Consider the following 20,265-nt stretch of genomic DNA (forward strand, 5'->3'; position numbering starts at 1 on the left):
TTTTTTCTTGAAATAGACTCTTCGCAGGTTGATGAGCATCTCACTATTTGCTGAGGCTGTCCTTGAATCTGCAATCTTCCTGTCTCCTCCTCCCAAATACTGGGATTACAGGCATGTGCCACTATGTCTGGCCTCTTGAACTATTGTATGATGGTAGAATCTGTTTTAGACAAAGAAGCTAGTTTCTCACTCACCCTTTTTCTTCCAACTACTGTTCAGCTTTGGGGACATATTTCAGTTCACTTTTAATATTCTGGATCTCAGACAGGTTGACCGCAGGGCCTGGAAGTTTCTTTGCTCCTGGAATTGGCTTCTTCTCCTCATCTGAGGTGGGAGGAGCTCCCTGAAAAGACATGAGAAGAAATTGAACTCACTGGAAAAGATATATTGTTCACAGGCTGATGGGCATAAACCACTAAAAATATAAATAAACCACTAAAAAAAATAAAGGAAGACTATCCGAGTGTGATTCTAGCAGAACAACTACCTTTTGCATTCCTGAGACAACGTTGGTGTATCAGTAACACCTAAAGCTTGGTAAAATAGAGTTAGAACAGGAAAACAAGTAACTTTAGTGTACGTCTGACTGTAATGATGACTTTGTCTGGGAGTTTCCAAAGTTTTATCTGGGGTACATTGGGGGCCATGCTTTAGTCCTGTGACATCTGGTGGAAGTATAAACAAGCTGAAAAGGATGTAAGGAAGCCCTCTTTGAAAATGGGCAAGATGGGCGAGGCAGCAGAGGAGGCCCAGCCCTATCTTCCTGCTTTGGGAAGTATTTTAAATATCCTATCACTTACTGCTGTTATATTTTTGTCACAATTTTAGGGCAGCAGCTGCATCTTGGGGCATGTGTGCGTGTCTCCTCTAATGGCCGGTTACAGAGAAGCACAGGCACACTTGATGATTGCTGTTCACTAATGAATCCCGAGACTGACAAATCCACATCTCCATGTGCGTGCACCCAACACACACATAATAGTGATTAGAAAACAATAGGATGAGCTGCTGTGTGTGGCTCCAACTCATTACGATGCAAGAAAGCTCCCTTGTTAGACCACTGCTCCTGTTTGCTGGAGGTGGGAGACTGTGATCTCTGAGGCCCTGGGAGGAAGCTGTTAGAGGAACACTTGATCACCGTGGCAGCCATGAGAACACGCCTGAGATCAGATTACTGCAGGGAGTGTAATTGGATGCCTGCCCCAGCTGCTTCGCCAGGAAATCCATCCATCCCTCGCAGAGGTCACGCTTCCCACGCCGGCAACCAATGGCCGAGTGCAACAAGAACCCTAGGGTGGGCTTAGCCCTGGGAGTCAGGGACACCTTCAGAAAAGCAAATTAGGCTGGAAAATTGGCCTTAGAGCAACACAGAAGGCTGCACCCCTCCCGCTGACCCCCTGTCTCTGTGTCTGTCTCTCTCTCTCTCTCTCTCTCTCTCTCTCTCTCTCTCTCTCTCTCTCTCTCTCGCCTTCCCAAGCAGCAGGGCGCTCTGCCGCCCCCTGGGGCGTCCTGTAGCTCCCTCCCACTTTTCCTTACAAGTGTTTGCTCCAAAATGCATTTGGCACACCTAATCCCATCCTTGGGTCCGCTTCTTAAAGGACCCAAATGAACACGCATTTTCAGTGTGAAACTGGCAGGGCTTCATCTGCTCTGCCCACAACTCCTTGGATCAATACAACTCTGTGAGGGCGGGGGGATAAGCACTGCGTCTGGCCTCCTGGACAGCTCTGCCATCAGGTATTAAAGCTGATGCTGGGTGTCAATCCCCATCTGGCTCCTGTGTCTAGTTCTCACTAAGAACCTAAAGGAAGAACATGTTCCAGCTTTCTCAAACCCTGACAAATGACTTGGTAGACATAGCCTTTCTAGAAGCATTTTTAAATTGCTTATTGGAGGGGACGCGTAGACACATAAAATATTGAGGTGCTGCTCTTCTACTACAGGCTAATGGTTTTTCCTATAGTCATTTTCTCTGAATCTGGTACCGTGCTGATGAAAGAGCTAACATGTCGCCCACATGAAGTGATAAAGCTATTCAGCGTAGTCTCCACCTGCTGTAAATATCTGGGAGATACTGTTTCCCCGGGGTTAACGTACGGAGCCGTGAGATTGGCTGCTTTTCATCTTGTACACATTCATCACGGACAAATGGAGATACAGAAGGAGTAATTAAAACTATAAAACATCTGCTTGGAGGACGAGGTATTCCAAAATGTTCTTTGCTGGACTACTAGGAAGGAATATTTAACAAGGCTATAAAGTATTGCCGTTTTTTAATATGTGTAGCAGTAAGATGAAAAATGTTTCCCCACTTATAAATGTTCCCGCGGTTGTTAGGTGGGTAGATCTTAATAAAGAAGCATGAAAGAGAAAAATGCTTCCCGTTCCTCTGTTAAGTTCCCCGGTAAGTCACTTTCTTTGTAACATCAAAATGTTCTATACTGGTACATTCGACACAATGCCAATGTCTGCACTTAAACGTCTACGTGCGAAGATTTATGATGTAAAAATCTGCAGATTAACAATGATAGTATTTAATACTGGGCATCTTCCTTAAGAATTATTAAAACCCCAGCACACTGTTTTTTTTTAATTTATCAAAGTGAGACTTTTAGCATTTGATTTGGCAAGGTTGCATATAATGTAAAATTGTACATAGATTTAATAATTTGACATGATAATTAATATTGACTCAGGAAGGGGGCTAATGGTGGTGCGTTTTTTAACTGACTCTTCTCTCATCTTGCAAAAATATAATAGAAATCTGATTCCATTTCTTCTCTAATTTTATTATTGTAAGGATTACAGTAAATTAAGATACAAACAAGCAGATTTCCATATAGCCATTTGGCTTATTAAGTACATTTTTTGTGTTTGTGGTGGGGGTTGAACTTAGGGGCATTCTATCTCAAAGCTACACCCCAATCCTATGCCCCCCATATAAAACACCACCAGTCCTGAGAAGTCATTGCTGCTTGTGTGGTAAGGGAACCGCAGCTCTACCCTCCTCCTGCCCAGTGAGCCCCAGGAGGATAGTGCATCAGAGTTTAAGAAACACTCCTGGGATGGCTGGATCTCTCTGGGTGCCTGTTCCCTCCATCCAATGAATTGGCTGACCATTTGGATGTGTGTCTGGCCATAAAGTATGGCTTCACAAACCAGGCTGGATCAGGTCTTGGTTATTTTAGAATATACTGGAACCATCAGACTGGAACAAGGCAAGAGTGACAGCAAAGTGCTTTCGCAGGCCCCTCAGGAAAGAGTTGTGTGAAGGAAAGAAGAGTTGGGGAGAGAAAACCCAAGGGCCAAATACCACCAAGGGAAGGTGAGACGCAAGCCTCCAAAACACTTGTGGCATCAGTCACTTTAAGAAGAAAAGAGGGTTGAGCTACCTTTCAGCTGGAGTGACAGGCACAGCTTGAGAAGCAGCACAGGGAGAAAACTCTAATGCCAAATAAATGGAGATGTCAGAAGAGTCCCATTGCTTTCCCCGCTACCTCCCCAGGCTTTATTCTTACAGGGTGCAACAATAGGCCCAGGAGTCCTTTGTGCCAATCGGATCATTAGGTCAATTGATGAACAGTCATCTACGAAATGCCTACTAGACTATGCCCTGTCCATCGTATCACTGACACTTTCCTCACTGTGGCCCTCTGAGGGATGCAGGAGATCCTACTCGGTAGAAAGAGACTCAAATACTCAACCAAAATCCAAATGGAGAGCTCGGTTAACTAGAAAGCCAAGTTAGCAGAACCAAAATTTGGGATTATATAGCCATCAAAACCAAGCCAGGTGTGGTGGTGCATACCAGTGTTTGGGAGGCTGAGACAGGGGAGTTGCAGGTTTGAGGCCAGCCAAAGCAATGTCGAGAGACCCTATTTCAACAGAAAACATTAGCTGGGCATGGTGGCACACACCTGTAATCCCTATATTTGGGAGGCTGAGATAGGAGGATGGCAGGTTCAAAGCCAGCCTCGCAATTTAGTGAGAACCTGTTTCCAAATAAATAAAAATAGGACTAAGCTTGGAGGTAGAATACCCCGGGTTTCATTTTAATTCCCAGTACCCTTACACACACACACACACACACACACACACACACACACACACACACATATACACAGCAGGCTAGGGTCAGGTCTTTTAGTTCAATGTTTTTATTCATTAAAGGTGACTTAGTTGCTGAAATTCCAGAACTTGGTGATGTCACTCAAATACTCTATTTCTTCCTTTCAAGAGATTTTTTTTTCTGTTTTCTTAGTACTATAGATTGGACCCAGGAGCATTCCGCCTCTGAGCTGCACCCCCAGCCCTACTTTTATTATTTATATTTTGAAACAGGGTCTCACTAAGTTGCTGAGGCTGGCCACGAACCTACAATCCTCTCATCTCAGCCTTCCAAGTACTGGGATTGCAAGCGTGTGCCACCATGTCCCACTATAGTTATCTACTGATAGGAGGCTGGGATCACATCAAGAAGACTCATAGGAAGCCAGGCGTGGTGGCGCATGCCTGTAATCCCCGCGCTTGGGAGGCTGAGACGGGAGGATCGCACAGATTTGAAGCCAGCCTCAGCTACTTAGTGAGGCTCTCAGCAACTTAGTGAGACCCTGTTTCCAAATAAAATAGAAAATAGGTCTGGGAGGATAGCCCAGAGGTAGGAAGCCTCTGGGTTCCACCCCCAGTACCACAAAATAAATAAATAAATAAGTAAATACAAAATAATACTCAGGAGAAAAAAATTTAGATGCAGGACAAAGTCTATTAAGGTAATTGTGAAATGGTAATAGATATTCTTGAGGGCAAATACCAAAAATGGAAAAAGGTTAAAGCCTGTTTTACATGTATTAAAAGATAAAGTATAGTCTGTTGTACCTTCCGGCTTTATTCCATTGTCCTTGTCTTGTGCCAATGAAATTCTGTAAAACCTTACTTTTTTCTCAGCCCAGGGGCGCTCTTCCTCCAAGCTACACCCCAGCCCTCTTTTATTTTGAAACAGGACCTTGCAATATCTTCCAGGTTTCATCCGAAACGTCACATGTGGGTAAAAACATAAATATCTGAGGAGGGAACTGTTCCCTCTTTATTGATTCATTGTTAATTTTAGCATTCATTTTTGCAAACCAGGTACTCAAATTTAAGGGAGAATTAGAGGAGAAAAAATACAAAAGTGGAGGTTTGATAGACTCCCTTCCAAAACTACCTTTTCTTTTTGTGTGTATACGCATGTGCAAGCAGGGAGGTACTGGGACTTGAACCCAGGGGCGCCCTTCCTCCAAGCTACAGCCCAGCCCTTTTTTATTTTGAAACAGGATCTTGCTAAGTTGCTGAGGGTATTGCTAAGTTGATGAGGCTGACCTCAACCCTGTGATTCTCCTGTCTTAGCTTCCAAAGCACTGGGATTATAGGTGTGCACCAATGCTCCCAGCTATAAAGTTGTCTTTTCAAAGAAAATATCCAGAGATTGAGGTGTTTGCTTGTCTGTTGGTGTGTCTTTTGGAATCCACATGCACTCACTTCCTGAGATCTAATTTGGATTACCCCTCCACCCAAAGCTGTAATAAATATGCCCTCCTCGACTCCAGATAACGGAGGGGAAATCGCAGCAAAGGTAGAATGGAAGGATAGGAAAGGAAGAAGGCTGAAGTTGATTCATGGAAGAGCTACACCCAAATATGTGTAAAAGTATGAATGTAGCATCGTTGACCTGGATACTCGTTGTTGGGAGGCGGGAGGGGAAATGGAGGTGGGGGCGAGGGCACCAAGCGCAGTTTAAATGTATACCATTTATTTTCAATAAAAATGAAAATCTAAACAGAAAAATAAATAAACAAATAAATATCCCCTCCTGTTTGATGAAGGCTCCCCAGGGGAAAACCGACCAGTATAGTGACTAGCGCTCAACCAAAGGGGCCATGTTCTCCCCAGTACCCACAAAATCAATGAAAACTGGACGATCAGCTCTGAATCTCCAAGTAACCGCGCCAGGTACTTTGGTTGAAGGGAAGAGTTTCTTGGCTGATTGAACAAGACAACTACAGCAATGTATGCATGAGCTGCTGATTCTTTGACAGGCGGCTCTTACCTCCCTGTCCCACCGCCCCAGTTGGCCTCTGCCCTCCCTTACTGAGGAGTTTGGAGGCAGACCCTGCTGAACTTTGCCAGCTGTTTTCCTCACCTCCTCCGTTTCAGGAGTACATTCTTTTCTTCTGGGGGGTTGTCCAGCTCCTGGCCGAAAGGCTCCCATCGGAATATTGATATTCGCCTAAAAGAGAAAACAGGGTCGATTTAGCTCAAGAAAAGTAAGAAATTGCAATGATAGAGACAGCAATCATTGCGAGGAAAAATGCATCTCCAAAGTACATCTTCAAAGCTTTTTATCTCGGGGAAAATTGCTGTAATGACAGCGGGGAAATATGCAAAGGAAAATTTGACTTCCATTTATTATAGATTTCTGGTATTCGTCCTTATATTTATACCGTGGCTTTTACAATTCCTTACTAAGTGAAAGAATTTGAAGACAGTTTGTTGCGGTGGTTGCCCTCCTGTGGTGCATAATATTTTCCTCTCTCAGGGGATGAGGGAAGAACACAGAACCATAGGAAAGGAAGAAGGAGCTCTTGCAGAAGTCACCCCATGCCTCCCCCACCTTCGGGCGGGTGGGGCTTCACACCTCCCCAGCCACCCGCCCCCCTCCTTTCTATATCATCCCGCCACAGTCTCAGCACCGCCTGAGGGTTTTCAAATTGACCTTCTTCCCAACACATTCTTGGGTGAGTCAGTGAAGAGACAGCTGGAAAGTCAAGTTCCCTTTGAATCACACGTCACTGGTTCTTGTCTCTTATTAAGATGCCATATTAGCCGGGCGGGCGTGGTGGCGCACACTTCTAATCCCAGCATTTGGGAGGCTGAGGCAGAAGGATGGCGGCTCGAGGCCAGCCTCAGTTACTTGGCGAGGCCCTTTGCAACTCAGTGAGACCTTATTTCAAAATAAAAGAATAAAGTAGGGCTGGGGTATAGCTCAGAGGTAGAATGCCCCTGGGTTCCTACCCCAGTGCCACAAAATAAGTAAAATAAAATAAAATACCCGAGGGCCATTTAAAATGCAAAATAGGCAAAATCTAAGGGTTCAAATACCTATATCCTCATGACATTCTTCTGAGATTGGTATCATAATTTGGGTTTGACTGATGAAGAAATTGAGTCAGATGATTTTCACAAGGTCACACGAGCAGTACAAGCAAAAGCCAGAATTCCGTATCGAAGCTGCTTGACTTTAGTCAGACCTTTTCACTCTACCAAACCAGACTGAAACTGCACCCTTCATTTGAGAGTGGCCTTTCAAAAGGGGCACACAAAATGGCTAATTGTAGAACAGGTGTCGAAGAAAAGCCACTTGGCAACATGAGCCATTAACGCACACTGATGCGACCCTTTTGCTTTCTTAAGACATCACTCAAGAAATCAGGAACCCACTGGTCTTTATGGCGGCAAATACTGACAAGAAGGAAAGGCGCCTGAAAAACGTTTGTGGCGTGTCCCATCACTAATGTGCAGCGGTGAGGGAGGGGAGAGGCTTCATCAACCATCGTGAGCATCACTAGCGCGAAGATGACGAGAGCTGCGGCACTGAGGTGTTGGAGGACAGGGACACTGCGGTGACAACATACAGGCATCAAGAAAATTCCTTCTAACTTGAATTTGACAGGAAAGTGGAGACCTGTAGATCTCTCCTTTAATCCCATTGGCCAGAGAAGTGGGACACAGTCTTGTCTTTTTCACTGACTTGCTCTGTGTTAAATGCAAATAAAATACCTTCTGAGTACTCGCTGTTTCCCCCCACAAATTAGGTATGGCCCTTGCTATGCAAGTTGGGTTCCAAATACAAGCCTCGTCTTTTATGAAAGAATAAGTAAACACAGAAGAAACTTAACATCAGTAACCACAACCAATATAAGGTTGGACTTCTATCTCTATAGAGATCCTGTATAAATGTGAAGGAAGCAGGCTCGTTTGGTTGGCTCTTTTCTGTAGGGTTTTTTCTGCAATGTAATTCATTTTGTTTTCTTTCTTTTTTTTTTTTTTTGCATTTCTTTACTCTCCTTTCATTTGCTCATTTAGATATTTTTAAATACACTTCTGATGCAGCAGACCGGGCGCATCACTTTCCCAAGCTATACATAATTTGTTACATCCTCCAAGGTGGGAATGGAAAAAAATCTACTAGATCATCTTCTGCCCGAACAGGATACAGTTCCCTGATAGAGGACCTATCTGATGTGAAATTAATACCACACTTGATCTCACCAGGTGACGAAAAGTAGAAAGAATTCCCTGTAAGTTAATTCCACCGCTCCCTTAATTATTTGTATTGTTCTCCTTTCTTGGCTCCAGGCTTTGAGCCAGGATGATTCTGGAAACAATATTCCCTCCACGGCCGCTACTGTGTGGCTTACAATGGAAAGACATCTCCTTTCCCCCGTGGGTTGGTCTGATAGCTGCCAGCCCCGGTACTGACAATTCCTATTGAACTTTACTTTCCATTGTTCTCCTTTCTCCCCCGCCCTTTTTGTCCCCACTCTGTCTCCTTTTCTGAACCTACTGTGAGTTTTCTGAACATTGCATGTTTGTTTAGGATAAATTCTAAACACACACACACACACACACACACACACACACACACACACACACACACATTCTATCTTTCGTTTTTAAAGGTCCCCAGTAGTTCCTGCCAGAATCTATAGCTTGCCTCCCAGGACCCGGGCAGAGGAAATTCTTTGGGTTGCATTTGCAGTATTTCTTTCCGCACTTTCTTATTCTCACAGCCCTATCCTTCTCTGAACAGAGCAGGATATAGCATTTTGAAATGATAGCATCTTTGCAAAAGACTTTCAAAAAGAGGTGTATTTTCTGATTAGAAAATGAGATTCCTTTCTGATAGATCATCTTAAAATAAGAGACAGGCAGACATGTGCCTATGTGTACACACACACACACACACACACACACACACACACACACACACACCTATCAACTAAAATACAGTCAACTTATTTTAAAAGTACAACTCATTATCACTAGAATGCATAACTGTTTAGGGATTCTTGAAATGTGGGGTAGGTAGACTCAAAACACACAAAATTCCCCCACTCAACACAATTTGGAGAAACTCCCACTCAGCCAATGTTCTCCACCCATGATGTTTCATATTGAAAGGTTTTCTTTTTTCTCTGTTCTCAACACTTTTTGTTCTCTTCAATAATTTCCTGAATGACTCAACTGTAGTCCCGTCATCCAGGGAAAAGCATATTTCAAGAATGTACTGTACAGCTATTAAGATGATGTGCAAATTGGTCGGGGGCAGGTTGTATTTCTGAAGTACTTGTAAATGTCGGCATCAAAAACTGACATCTTTGAGCCTGTGTGTGCCTGCCTGCCTGCCTGTCTCATGCCGCAAGTACGGGGCCCTGGTCAGAGCATTAGCTGGAGTAACACCAAACTCACTTAAGTCAAACCGCTGTATTGGAGTTCTTGCTACACTTTAAAGAAGCCAACACTGGCAATCATAATGTTTCATAGTGCTTTATGTAAGAAAGAAACCGTAGATCCATGATCAAAGACAAGACCTCAGTGCTACATTAAAACAAATGGCAAATAAAAGTTAATTTTTTTTTTGGCAGTACTGGGGATGGAATCCAGGGGCATTCTACCTTAGAGCTATACTCCCAGCCCTATTTTCAACCTTTTATTTTTTGAAACAGGGTCTCACTGAGTTGTGAAGGGCCTTGCTAAGTACCTGAGGCTGTTTAAGAACCACGATCCTCCAGTCTCAACCTCCCAAATGCTGGGATTATAAGCGTGGGCCACCACACCCAGAAAAAGTTAATTTTCTGTTTTCAGTTTAAATATAATATTGAAGGAAGAATCATTGTACTGATTTTTAACATAATTAGTGTATTGGATTAACTGAACAACCATGCCTGGTGATAGTCTGTTCTTTTATACCAAGGACTGTCATATCCTTGGACTCTTGTCTGTGTATATTTTTGGCTTCCATGGAGATTGCTTTCTTCTTCCAAGAGGATTTTATGCCCAGGACAGCGGAGAGTGGTAAAACAATGATAACGGATAGGGAAGGGAAAGAAGTTCTGCACCAAAATCTTGTGTTCTAGCCAGGCATGGTGGCACATGACTGTAATCTCAGTCCTTGGGAAGCTAAGACAGGAAGATCACAGGTTCCAGGGCAGCCTCAACAATTTAGAAAGACCCTAAATAGGGGGTGGAGGTTAGATGTAGAATGTTTCTGGGTTCAATCCCCACCACCCAAAAATAAATACTCTGCTCTATATGTGAACAAGGTAGCGACGGAAAGCTTCTCACAGTTAGAAGCCACACCCTATTTAACAATGCAAGTTTCATATGTTTCTTCCTTGGACTGTACAACCAAAGAGGTACAGAGTAAGCCTCACAAGCAGCTTAAATCAATGAAGCCAGAGGTAGCAAGTCCGCAGCCATGGTTGCTTGTATTTCTAGACAATGTTTGTAATTGAGACTCTATATTTTTTACTGTAACCCAACTTGCTTTTAATACCCCTTTATCTGGAGTAGGCTATTAGCTTCTTCACTTAAATGCCGACACTAATTCTGAAAGTTGGTTGAGTTCTTTAAGAGGGAGGAAAGCATCCAGCATCCATAAAATGATAATTGTCCCTCAGATAGCCTTGGCAACTTACCATTACCCTTGGGATGATCCGCGGCCACTCTTCCAGCCTTGTGCTCTGGGCCAAGGGTGGGGATAGTAAGCAAAAAGGCTGGACAGCATGGCAGAGTAGCTCCAAACGTGTGTTTTGGGATCAGACTGAATGACTGAATCTGGGTCCAGACATGACTGCTTATAAGCCCTGTGATTCCTGGTGCCTTATTTCACTTCTCCACCCCTAATTTTATAGTCAGTGGGAATCCTATTGCACTGAGCTAAGTCCACAGCAAACCCTGAATAATTTGCAGCCATTATTGTCATCCTAATAATAAACCTTTAGAAGTTATTCTCAAGATTCACAGGCTAAAGAAGCTGCTCAGGGCCTGAGAGGTCATTTAATACCACCTCCTGCCCTTTGCAGATCACAAGGTCCAGGAGGGTAAAATCACAGCGGGGAGCTAAGGGAGGGCACAGGACTCTTCTGGTCAGCCATGGAGCTCTCAGATCTCAGGGGAGAGGACAAATTACAGATAATAGCTTACTTTGATCAAAGGTGAAGAGAAAGATCCAGTGACAACCCAGAAAATATTGGCTTGCATGAGCTCATACCCTGGGGAGGCCTGTGATGGTTCCCAAAAGTTCAGGAAGAAGAGGAAGGACAGGCAGGTGCTGCCGGGGACTGGTGTCACTTGGTCTCATTAGAGAAAGTCACCAGGCAGATCACTGATGGGATTAGATTTCCTGGCAGAGCTAGCTTTCCCCACCAGCTGTCATGTCAAATTCTTTTGTCAGAAGGAAGCAGACCCAGTGTGCCCAGTGTGCTGATGTTACCTTGGTCACATCTCTGTTCCCGTCAACAGTGGGATGGAACAAGCGGCTTGGAGAGTCAAGTACGGAACTTGGCAAACTCCAATTCATGGGCCCATGGAGCCCACCACCCATTTTATAAATAAAATGTTATTGGAACACAGCCAGCTTCACTCATGTCCATATTGGCTATGGCTGCTTCGGTATAATAGCAGAGTTGAGTAGTTGGAATGGACCAAACACCAAAGCCTAAAATATTTACTATCTGTCCCTTTGCAGGAAAGGTTTGCCAACTTCTGGGATAGAGCTGTATCCGTGCTTATAAGACAGAAGTCCTGTCCAAGCTCTGAAAGAATCAACTGAATTTCCTCCAGATATTTTTACACTCCTGGCTGAGATTCAGTTAATACAATGGGGGAAGAAAAGAGTACACTTAGACTCCCCTTACAATTCAAAGACCATCTATTCTTCACTTTTGGTCTAGTTTGGGCTTTCCTCTTATTCTGGTACCTGGAGGAGATGGAACCACTTGAAGAGAAAGCAAGGCTATTCCGTGTATTACTCAGATAGTTTGAATAGTGGTCTCTTAAGGAATCTGTATACTATAAGCTAGGTTCTTGCCATACACTATTTTGTTTATCCATTATAGCAACCCTATTAAATAGTATATTGTCCCTATTTTACATAAAAGTAAAACAAGGATGAACTAAGGTCACAGAGATTTGTAACTGTTTGATTCCACGTTTTCTGACACATATTGGTGCAGTGCCTCAACTGAAATGGCTTGTTACCAATATGATTGAAAGTGGCTTAAGTTCACCCAAGCCAGAAAAATCAGAAATCCAAGTCCTTGTTTCTAGAAGTTTTCACTGCCAAACACTGTCTTGCAAGATACTCATTGAAAAGGTCCAATATGTTTAAAAAACATTGCAAGAGCCAAGCATGGTGGCGCACGTTTGTAATCCCCGTGCTTGGGAGACTGAGACAGGAGGATCGCACAGGTTTGAAGGCAGCCTCAGCTGCCGAGTGAGGCTCTCGGCAACTTAGTGAGACCCTGTTTCCAAATAGAATATAAAATAAGTCTCGGAGTATAGCCCAGAGGTAGAAAAGCCCCTGGGTTCCACCTCCAGTACCACAAAGAAAAGAAAACACTGCATGGATAAAAAAAAAAAAAAAACATGATGTCATTAGCAAGTTGTATACTCTGAGAAATTTTCCCAAGCACTTAATTATGGAAATGTTTCATCTGATTAATGACATCCCATACAGCTGGCATTCCAAGGGACACATTTTGGCACCATTGAACTAGATGATGCTGTTGATGATTGATCAGAAAAGCTATCTATTGTCCAATTACAATGATCTAGGCATTGACCTGAGCATTTACATATATTTAATTCATTTTACCTTCATAGAAACCCTGAGGAAGGCACTGTCATTAATTTCCTTCTTGACAAATGAGGAAACTGAGGCACAAAGGATAAACAACTTGCCCTAAGTCATGTAGCAAATAAATCCTGGGGTCCATGAACTCCCGAAATGCAGGAACCAATAAACAATTCCTCTTTGTGTATCCTACACTTAGCACAGAACCTGGCTAATATTCTGTGCCCAAGAATGGACCACTGAACTGGATTGAACATAAACTTCTTTTTTTTTTTTTTTTTTTTTTTTTTTTTGGTCCTGGGGTTCCTGGAAGCCCTCCTTCCTCCGGGCTACACTCCTAGACCTATTTTATTTTTGGAAACAGGGTCTCTTACGCCAGCATGGCTGGCTTCGAACCTGCGCGATCTCCTGTCTCCGCCTCCCAAGCGCGGGGATTCCAAGCGTGCGCCACCACGCCCGGCTCAAACATCAACTTCTAGTAAAAAGAAGTGGCTAGAGTGTATTGAGTAGGACGTTGAAGACCTTTAAGTGGCATTTCCACAGGGAGGGTATCCTCCCTCAGCAACCAGGGTTTCTGATTGTTCCAGAGAGGCTCATAACCTAGATAATGTTCCTACTATAAACCATTTTATAGTGTGACCATTTTCATGTTTTATGTAATGTACCTTACTTAAGGGTAATGCAAAGATGATAGGAAAATAGCAGATAGCGCTATTTAGCCACAAGAAATACTACTTCATTGGAAGGAGCATTCAGTTGGGCTTTTCGTGTGGCAGAGAATAGAGCAAGAGAAGCGACGGCGTGTCCATAAGGAACCCCTGTGTTGCCCTTAAGTGGATGGATTTTTCTGTAATGCAGCATAAGGGGATGCTGTGAAGAAAAATCAATAAAAGCTTTTAAAATATTACAGATCTAAAAATACATCCAGCTCAAAATTAGTAAATAAAATGCTGGTGAAATTTCAGTGTGGAGCTGAGACCAGAGAGCAGTAAAGCAGAAGATTCAATATGCTTTCAGCTTTAAAATGAAGAGAAGCAAAAAGCAGCCTGAACGTAGACTACATTTTTGTGTCCTGCAAAAGAAAAAGAAAAGAAAATTTTGGGGGTACTGGGGATGGAACCCAGGAGGCTTCTACCCGTGAGCTATACCCCCAGCCCTTTTTATTTGATTTGGAAACAGGGTCTCATGAAGGTGCTGAGGGTGTTGCTACGTAGCTGAGGCTGGGCTCGAGCCTGAGAGCCTCCCGTCTCAGTCTCCCAAGTACTGGAAGGACAGAGGCTTGCACCATCATGCCTGGCGGTGCAAATAAGAAGGTTATTTTTGTTTATCAGTACTTCATGAGATTTAAGCGCAGTGACCAAACGGTATTATTTCTCATAACTCTGACATAAAGCTTTCCCGAAGAGTCAGAATTGTAACAATGGTCGGTCGTCAATGAGTGTTTAGTAGGCTGTTTTTAGCATCTTATACATGTGGCCCTAGATGGTGGATACAATTATCTCCATTTTGCAGATGGAGAAATGGAGGCACAGAGAGGCAAAGCAAGAGAAAATCATTTCCCCATGATCCTGCACCAACATGAGAAAAATCAAGGACAGCAGCAATCTGATTTGACAGCCCATGTCCCTGCTCTCTTCCACATGGGGTAAAAGAGAAGAGTGAACAGCTCTAGGATGGCCATAAGCCTAGGAGACAAAATAATTTCCACTGCCACCATCAAAATATGTCAGAGACTCAGTAGGGAGGCATTGAAGGCTAAGAATGGAATCCCTGCCGAGTGCCTGCCCCCTCCCCCGTGGCTTGCTCAGTGACCGTTGCCAGGGGTTGTTATACATCCTGCCACTTAAGAACCCCCGTCAGCTTAAGGATATGCATTAATCATGACAAGTAAAGCTCTGTCCCTCCCCCTCCTCTACCACCGGTGTGCGCTCGGATCTCTAAAGCCCTCAGTGATGCGTCCGCGGCCCGGCCACACGCGCGCCCCTCCACAACACAGGCGGCGCTTTGTGTCCGTGTTTATGCTGAGACGGTGCGGCCGAGCTAATGTATTCTGGAACCGCCATGTGCCCTGCCGTATTCAGAAAGAAAAAAAAAAAGTCCAGGAAGAAAAAACACATGTTCCTCTGGAAAAAGCGCAGCTAGGCTCCACGCTGATGGAAAGGAGAGACGGAATTTCATAAGAAAGCATTGTACCCAGCGTCTCGTCTCGGGGTGGGAGCCAGCGGAGAGGAAAACAGGGAGGCCTTAAGAGAAATAGCAAATTAAGTATTGGTTCAAAACAAACACTGAAAGTTATTTTCATAATTGTATTTTTGTTTCAAAATGCCTGTTTCCCTTTCCTGGTGTGTGTGTGTGTGTGTGTGTGTGTGTGTGTGTGTGTGTGTGTGACTTAAATCAGTTCAGAAAAACCAAAAATTCATTTGCTGGGACGGCATGAGGAGAATTAATAGCATAGCACATGGACTTTATTATATTTTTATTTTTTTTTATTTTTGTAGTACTGGGGATTGAACCCAGGGGCATTCTACCTCCCAGCCCTATTTTTTATTCTTTATTTTGAAACAGGATCTCACTAAGTTGTGGAGGGCCTCACTGAGTAGCTGAGGCTGGCCGTGAACCCGGATCCTCCTGCCTCAGCCTCCCAAGTTCTGAGATTACAAGCGTGCGCCACCACGCCTGACTCAGATATGTACTTTAAAACATCAATACCAAAAGCCTGTGAAGAACACTTGACTAAGAAAGATATTTTTGAAGAAAGAGTTGGTTTTTTATTTGTTTGTTTCATTTTGGAGTTTTTTTTTATGTTTCATTTTGTTTTGTGGTGCTGGGGCTAGAACCCAGGGACATTCTACTTCTAAGCTACACTCCCAGGCATATTTAATTTTTTTCTTTTAAAACAAGGTCTCCCTGTGTTGCTGAGAGTCTCAATACATTGCTAATGCTGTTCTTGAATCTGCAATCCTCTTGCCTGAGCCTCCCAAGTACTGGGATTATATGAATTTGCTATTGTGCCCAGGTAAGAAAGAGGTATTCTAAGCCCGATGCAGTAGTGCCTGTATCGGAGGGCTGAGACAAGAAGATTGCGGGTTTGAGGACTAACTCAGCAACTTAGTGAGACCCTCAACAAATTAACAAGACCTTGTTTCAAAGTAAAAAATAAAATAGAGCTGGGGATGAATGTCTGGGGGTGTATCTTGGAGGCAGAATGCCCCTTGTTCAATAATTCTCAATACTACACACACACACACACACACACACACACACACACACACACACACACAGAGAGAACAAGGTATTTTATATTATTTTTGGTGCTGAAGATTGAATCCAGTAGAGCACATGCTCTACCGCTGAACTACATCCCCAGCCCTAAAAGATGTATTTAGAACAGATGAGTCAACCAACTGTGAACATTGAAATAGCCATGTATCCCGGGCGTGGTGGTGCACACTTGTAATCCCAGCATTCGGGAGGCTGAGACCTGGAGGATTGCAGTTCGAGGACAGCCTCAGCTACTTAGTGAGGCCCTCTGCAACTCAGTGAGACCCGGTTTCAAAATAAAGAATAAAAAATAGGGCAGGGGGTGTAGCTCGGAGGTCGAATGCCCCTGGGTTCCATCTCCAGACCCACAAAAAAAAAAAAAGAAATAGCCATGTATCAATTGGATATAAAAATAGAAATTTAACATTCTATTCTCTATCAATGAGTCTATTGAAAATATATTAAAAGCATGCAACATTTTTAAATTCACATAAAATAGTTGCACATATTTATAGAATACAGATGTGTGTGTGTGTGTGTGTGTGTGTGTGTGTGTGTGTGTGTGTGTGTTTATATATGTATATATAGTACTGAGGCTTAAAGCCAGGGGCAGTCTACCTCTAAGTTACACCCCAGCCATTTTAATTTTTTTATTTTGAAACAAGGACTTGCTATATACCATATGCTGGCCTCCCAGTGTGGTCCTCTTGCTTTAGCCTCCCAAGTACTGGGATTACAGATGTCTGCCATTGTGCATTGTGTATTTTAAAACGTGTACACAGTGAACACTGATCAAATCCAGGTAATCAGACCCTCTTCTCCTTATCATTGCTCCTGTCTTCTAGTTCTTCATAAAGCATATACTAGGTTAATTTGAACATACTACGATTTTGTAGAAAACAGCTATTTCTCATTCATAAGCTGACTGCCTTACAATTGAAACTATTAACCAAAAAGAGTTTCTCTCTTCCCAGCTGTACCTTCCCGGTCTGTACCTTTCTCAATTGTACCTCACTGTCTTCTCAAGGGGAACTTTCTTCACATCAGCTAGAGGGGAACAGTCGCAGGAATTTGGCTTATTAAGCTATCGGCCTAGAAGTCACAGAGCTGATGTTAAAACACAAATATGCCTACTTACCTGGATGGCTCTGACATTGGAAACTGGCTGTTTCGACATATTCACGCGTCTTAGCCCTAAAAAAATAAAAATAAAAATAAAAAAAAATAAAAGTAGGAAGCTGTGAGAGGTGGCAGCTTTCAGATTCGTGGTCTTGATAAATTAGAGTGGACCTCATGATTCAGCGGGGCGGTTACCCCTCACAGGGGCCTATATTCTTTCAGTGTCAGTTTCCGGAGTTACTTGGAGACCCTCCTTCCGCAGGCCTCTGGGAGAGGGAACACTAGAGGGCCCTGATAAATCATTCAGAAGGAGAAATGCTGAGAGGCTTGGCCCCTGATGCCGACGATAGGCGATCAGCAACTGGAAAGGCCCTATCATCTCCTTCCCTGCCCTCCTGACCCTCTGCCAACAGCAGCAGAGCAAAGAGGCGGCGGGAATAAAACCCCTTTGTTCAGGCCTCCACGGCTCTCCACTTGAAACTGAACTTTTGATCTGAATTCATTGTCACCGGGGCAGCTTGTCAGTCCTCTGGGAGCACCTGCTCTTGGTTAAACGCCCAAAGAGAAATGGCCTCTTCCCTGTCCCTGCTGTGCACGTGTCTGTTCGCCCTGTGACTAGGGCTCCGAGGACCTGGGCCAGGCCCTCTGCTGGCGCCTCATGGGGAGCCAGCCCAGGCTCTGCGGAGCCCGGCAGCTGAGAAGGCCTGTCCTCTCTCCTTTCAACAGTCTCAGAAGGCAAGCGGGACTTCTGTGCTCATGCCGGGGCCCGAAGATATGAAAGTGCCGTATTCCCAAAGGACTCCCCTTTCCTTTCCAACACATGAGCTCTGATTTAGAATGCTGTGGCTGGAGCATATTTGGAAATATAGGCTACATTTATTTTATGCAGGTCTGGGGATAGAACCCAGGAGCATTCTACCTCTGAGCTATACCCCCTGCCCTATTTTTTATTCTTTATTTTGAAACAGGGTGTACTGAGTTGCAAAGGGCCTCACTAAGTAGCTGAGGCTGGCCTCAAACTGCGATCTTCCGGTCTCAGCCCTCAAGTGCTGGGATTACAAGCATGCGCCACCAAGCCCGGCTCAATAGGCTACATTTTACTGGGGCTGAAAGAACAAGAAATTATAGGTCTGTTTTTATAGTCTTGTCTGTTAAATGTTGACAGGACCAAGTGGAAAGTTAAACACTTGCTGAATTAAAAATGTGCTAAAATAAAAAGACTAAAAACTAGGACTGGGGGTGTAGCTCAGAGGTAGAATGCCCCTGGGTTACATCCTCAGTACCAGAAAGAAAAAAAAGTGCTGTGGCCGGGCATGGTGACACACGCTTGTAATCCCAGCATTTGGGAAGCTGAGACCAGAGGATAGCGGTCTTTGGACAACCTCAGCTACTTAGTGAGGCCCTTTGCAATTCAGTGAGACCCTATTTCAAAAAAATGTGCTATGAAGCCAACCAAGGTGGCACATGCCTGTAATCCCAGTATTTGGAAGGTTGAGACAGGAGGATTACAGCTTTAAGGCCAGCCTCAGCAATTTATAGAGAGGCTCTCCACAACTTAGTGAAACTGTTTCAAAATTAAAAAAATAAAATAAAATATGGCTAGTGGTATAGCTCAGAGGTAGAATGTCCCTGGGTTCAATATCTAGCACCACAAAAACAAAATGTGTTCTCTGGGAGTGGTGGTGTATGCCTGTAATCCTAGTACTCTGGAGGCTGAAACAGGAGGATGACAAGTTTGAGGCAAGTCTCAGCAATTTAGTTAGACCCTGTTTCAAAATAAAAATTAAAAATAGGGCCAGAGGTGTACCTCAGAGGCAGAAGGTGCCTGGGTTCAATCCCTAATATAAAAAAGTACCACATTTAGGGAGACACAGTAGCACATGCCTGTAATCCCAGTACTTTGAAGATTGAGGCAGGAAAAATTCAGGTTCGAAGCCAGCCACAACAATTTAGCAAGATTCTGTTTCTAAATAGATAGATAAATAGATTATAGATAGGTAGGTAGATAGATGAATAGATAAAACATCTGGAGGAGCCGGGCCTGGTGGCACACGCTTGTAATCCCAGTACTTGGAAGGCTGAGACAGGAGGATCACAGGTTCCTGGCGAGCCTGAGCTTCTAAGTGAGGCCCTCTCTCCACAACTTAGTGAGACCCTTTTTCAAAATAAAGAATAAAAAATTGCCGGGTGTGGTAGCGCACTCTTGTAATCCCAGCATTCGGGAGGCTGAGACAGGAGGATCATGGTTTGAGGACAGCCTCAGCTACTTAGTGAGGCCCTCTGCAACTCAGTGAGACCTGGTTTCAAAATAAAGAATTAAAAAAAAATAGGGCAGGGGGTGTAGCTCGGAGGTCAAATGCCCCTGCGTTCCATCCCGAAACCTGCAAAAAAAAAAAAAAAAAAGAAAGAAAGAAAGAAAGAAAGAAAGAAAGAAAGAAAAGAAACAAAGAAAAATAATGAATAAAAAATAGGGCTGGGGGTGTAGCTTGGAGGTAGAAAGCCCCTGGGTTCAACCCCTAGTTCTGCAAAAGAGAGAGAGAGAGACAGAGAGAGAGAGACAGAGAGAGAGAGACAGAGAAGCACGAGCTAGGGGTGTACCTCAAAGGTAGAATGCCCCCAGTTTCAATTTGTAGTACGTGTTCTCAGGCGCGCGCGCACACCCCCCCACACACACACAGTATTCTAAACCCAAACTATAAAATAAGTTGACTGCTCTCTCTGTGTTGACTGAGTTAAGCATGTGGCTTAACATGTGACTAAATGACACAAGAGCAGTGGTGGCCTTTGCCACAAGTCCTTTGTTTTTAGGGTGTGTGTGTGTGTGTGTGTGTGTGTGTGTGTGCGCGTGCGTGTGTGCGGTACTGGGGATGGAACCCAGGGCATTCTACCTCCAAGCTACACTCCCAGCCCTATTTTTATTCTTTAGTTTGCAACAAGGTCTCGCTGAGTTGCAAAGGCCTCCGGAGATCCTCCTGTCTCAGCCTCCTGAA

The 20,265-nt window shown here is 44.0% G+C and overlaps 1 protein-coding gene across 1 annotated transcript; it reads right to left on the reverse strand.

Moving 5' to 3' along the window:
• Positions 1-208: 208 nt before the first annotated feature.
• SMPX (small muscle protein X-linked) lies at positions 209-17,333 on the reverse strand (the record flags this gene model as incomplete). The annotated part of the gene is made up of 3 exons (XM_080719607.1): positions 209-343; positions 6,179-6,265; positions 17,295-17,333. The coding sequence occupies 3 exons, from the start codon at positions 17,331-17,333 to the stop codon at positions 209-211; spliced, it is 261 nt and encodes an 86-aa protein (XP_080575733.1).
• Between the last annotated feature and the right edge of the window lie 2,932 nt (positions 17,334-20,265).

Source organism: Muscardinus avellanarius (assembly GCF_963383645.1).
Source record: "Muscardinus avellanarius genome assembly, chromosome: X".
Taxonomy (NCBI): Eukaryota; Metazoa; Chordata; class Mammalia; order Rodentia; family Gliridae; genus Muscardinus; species Muscardinus avellanarius.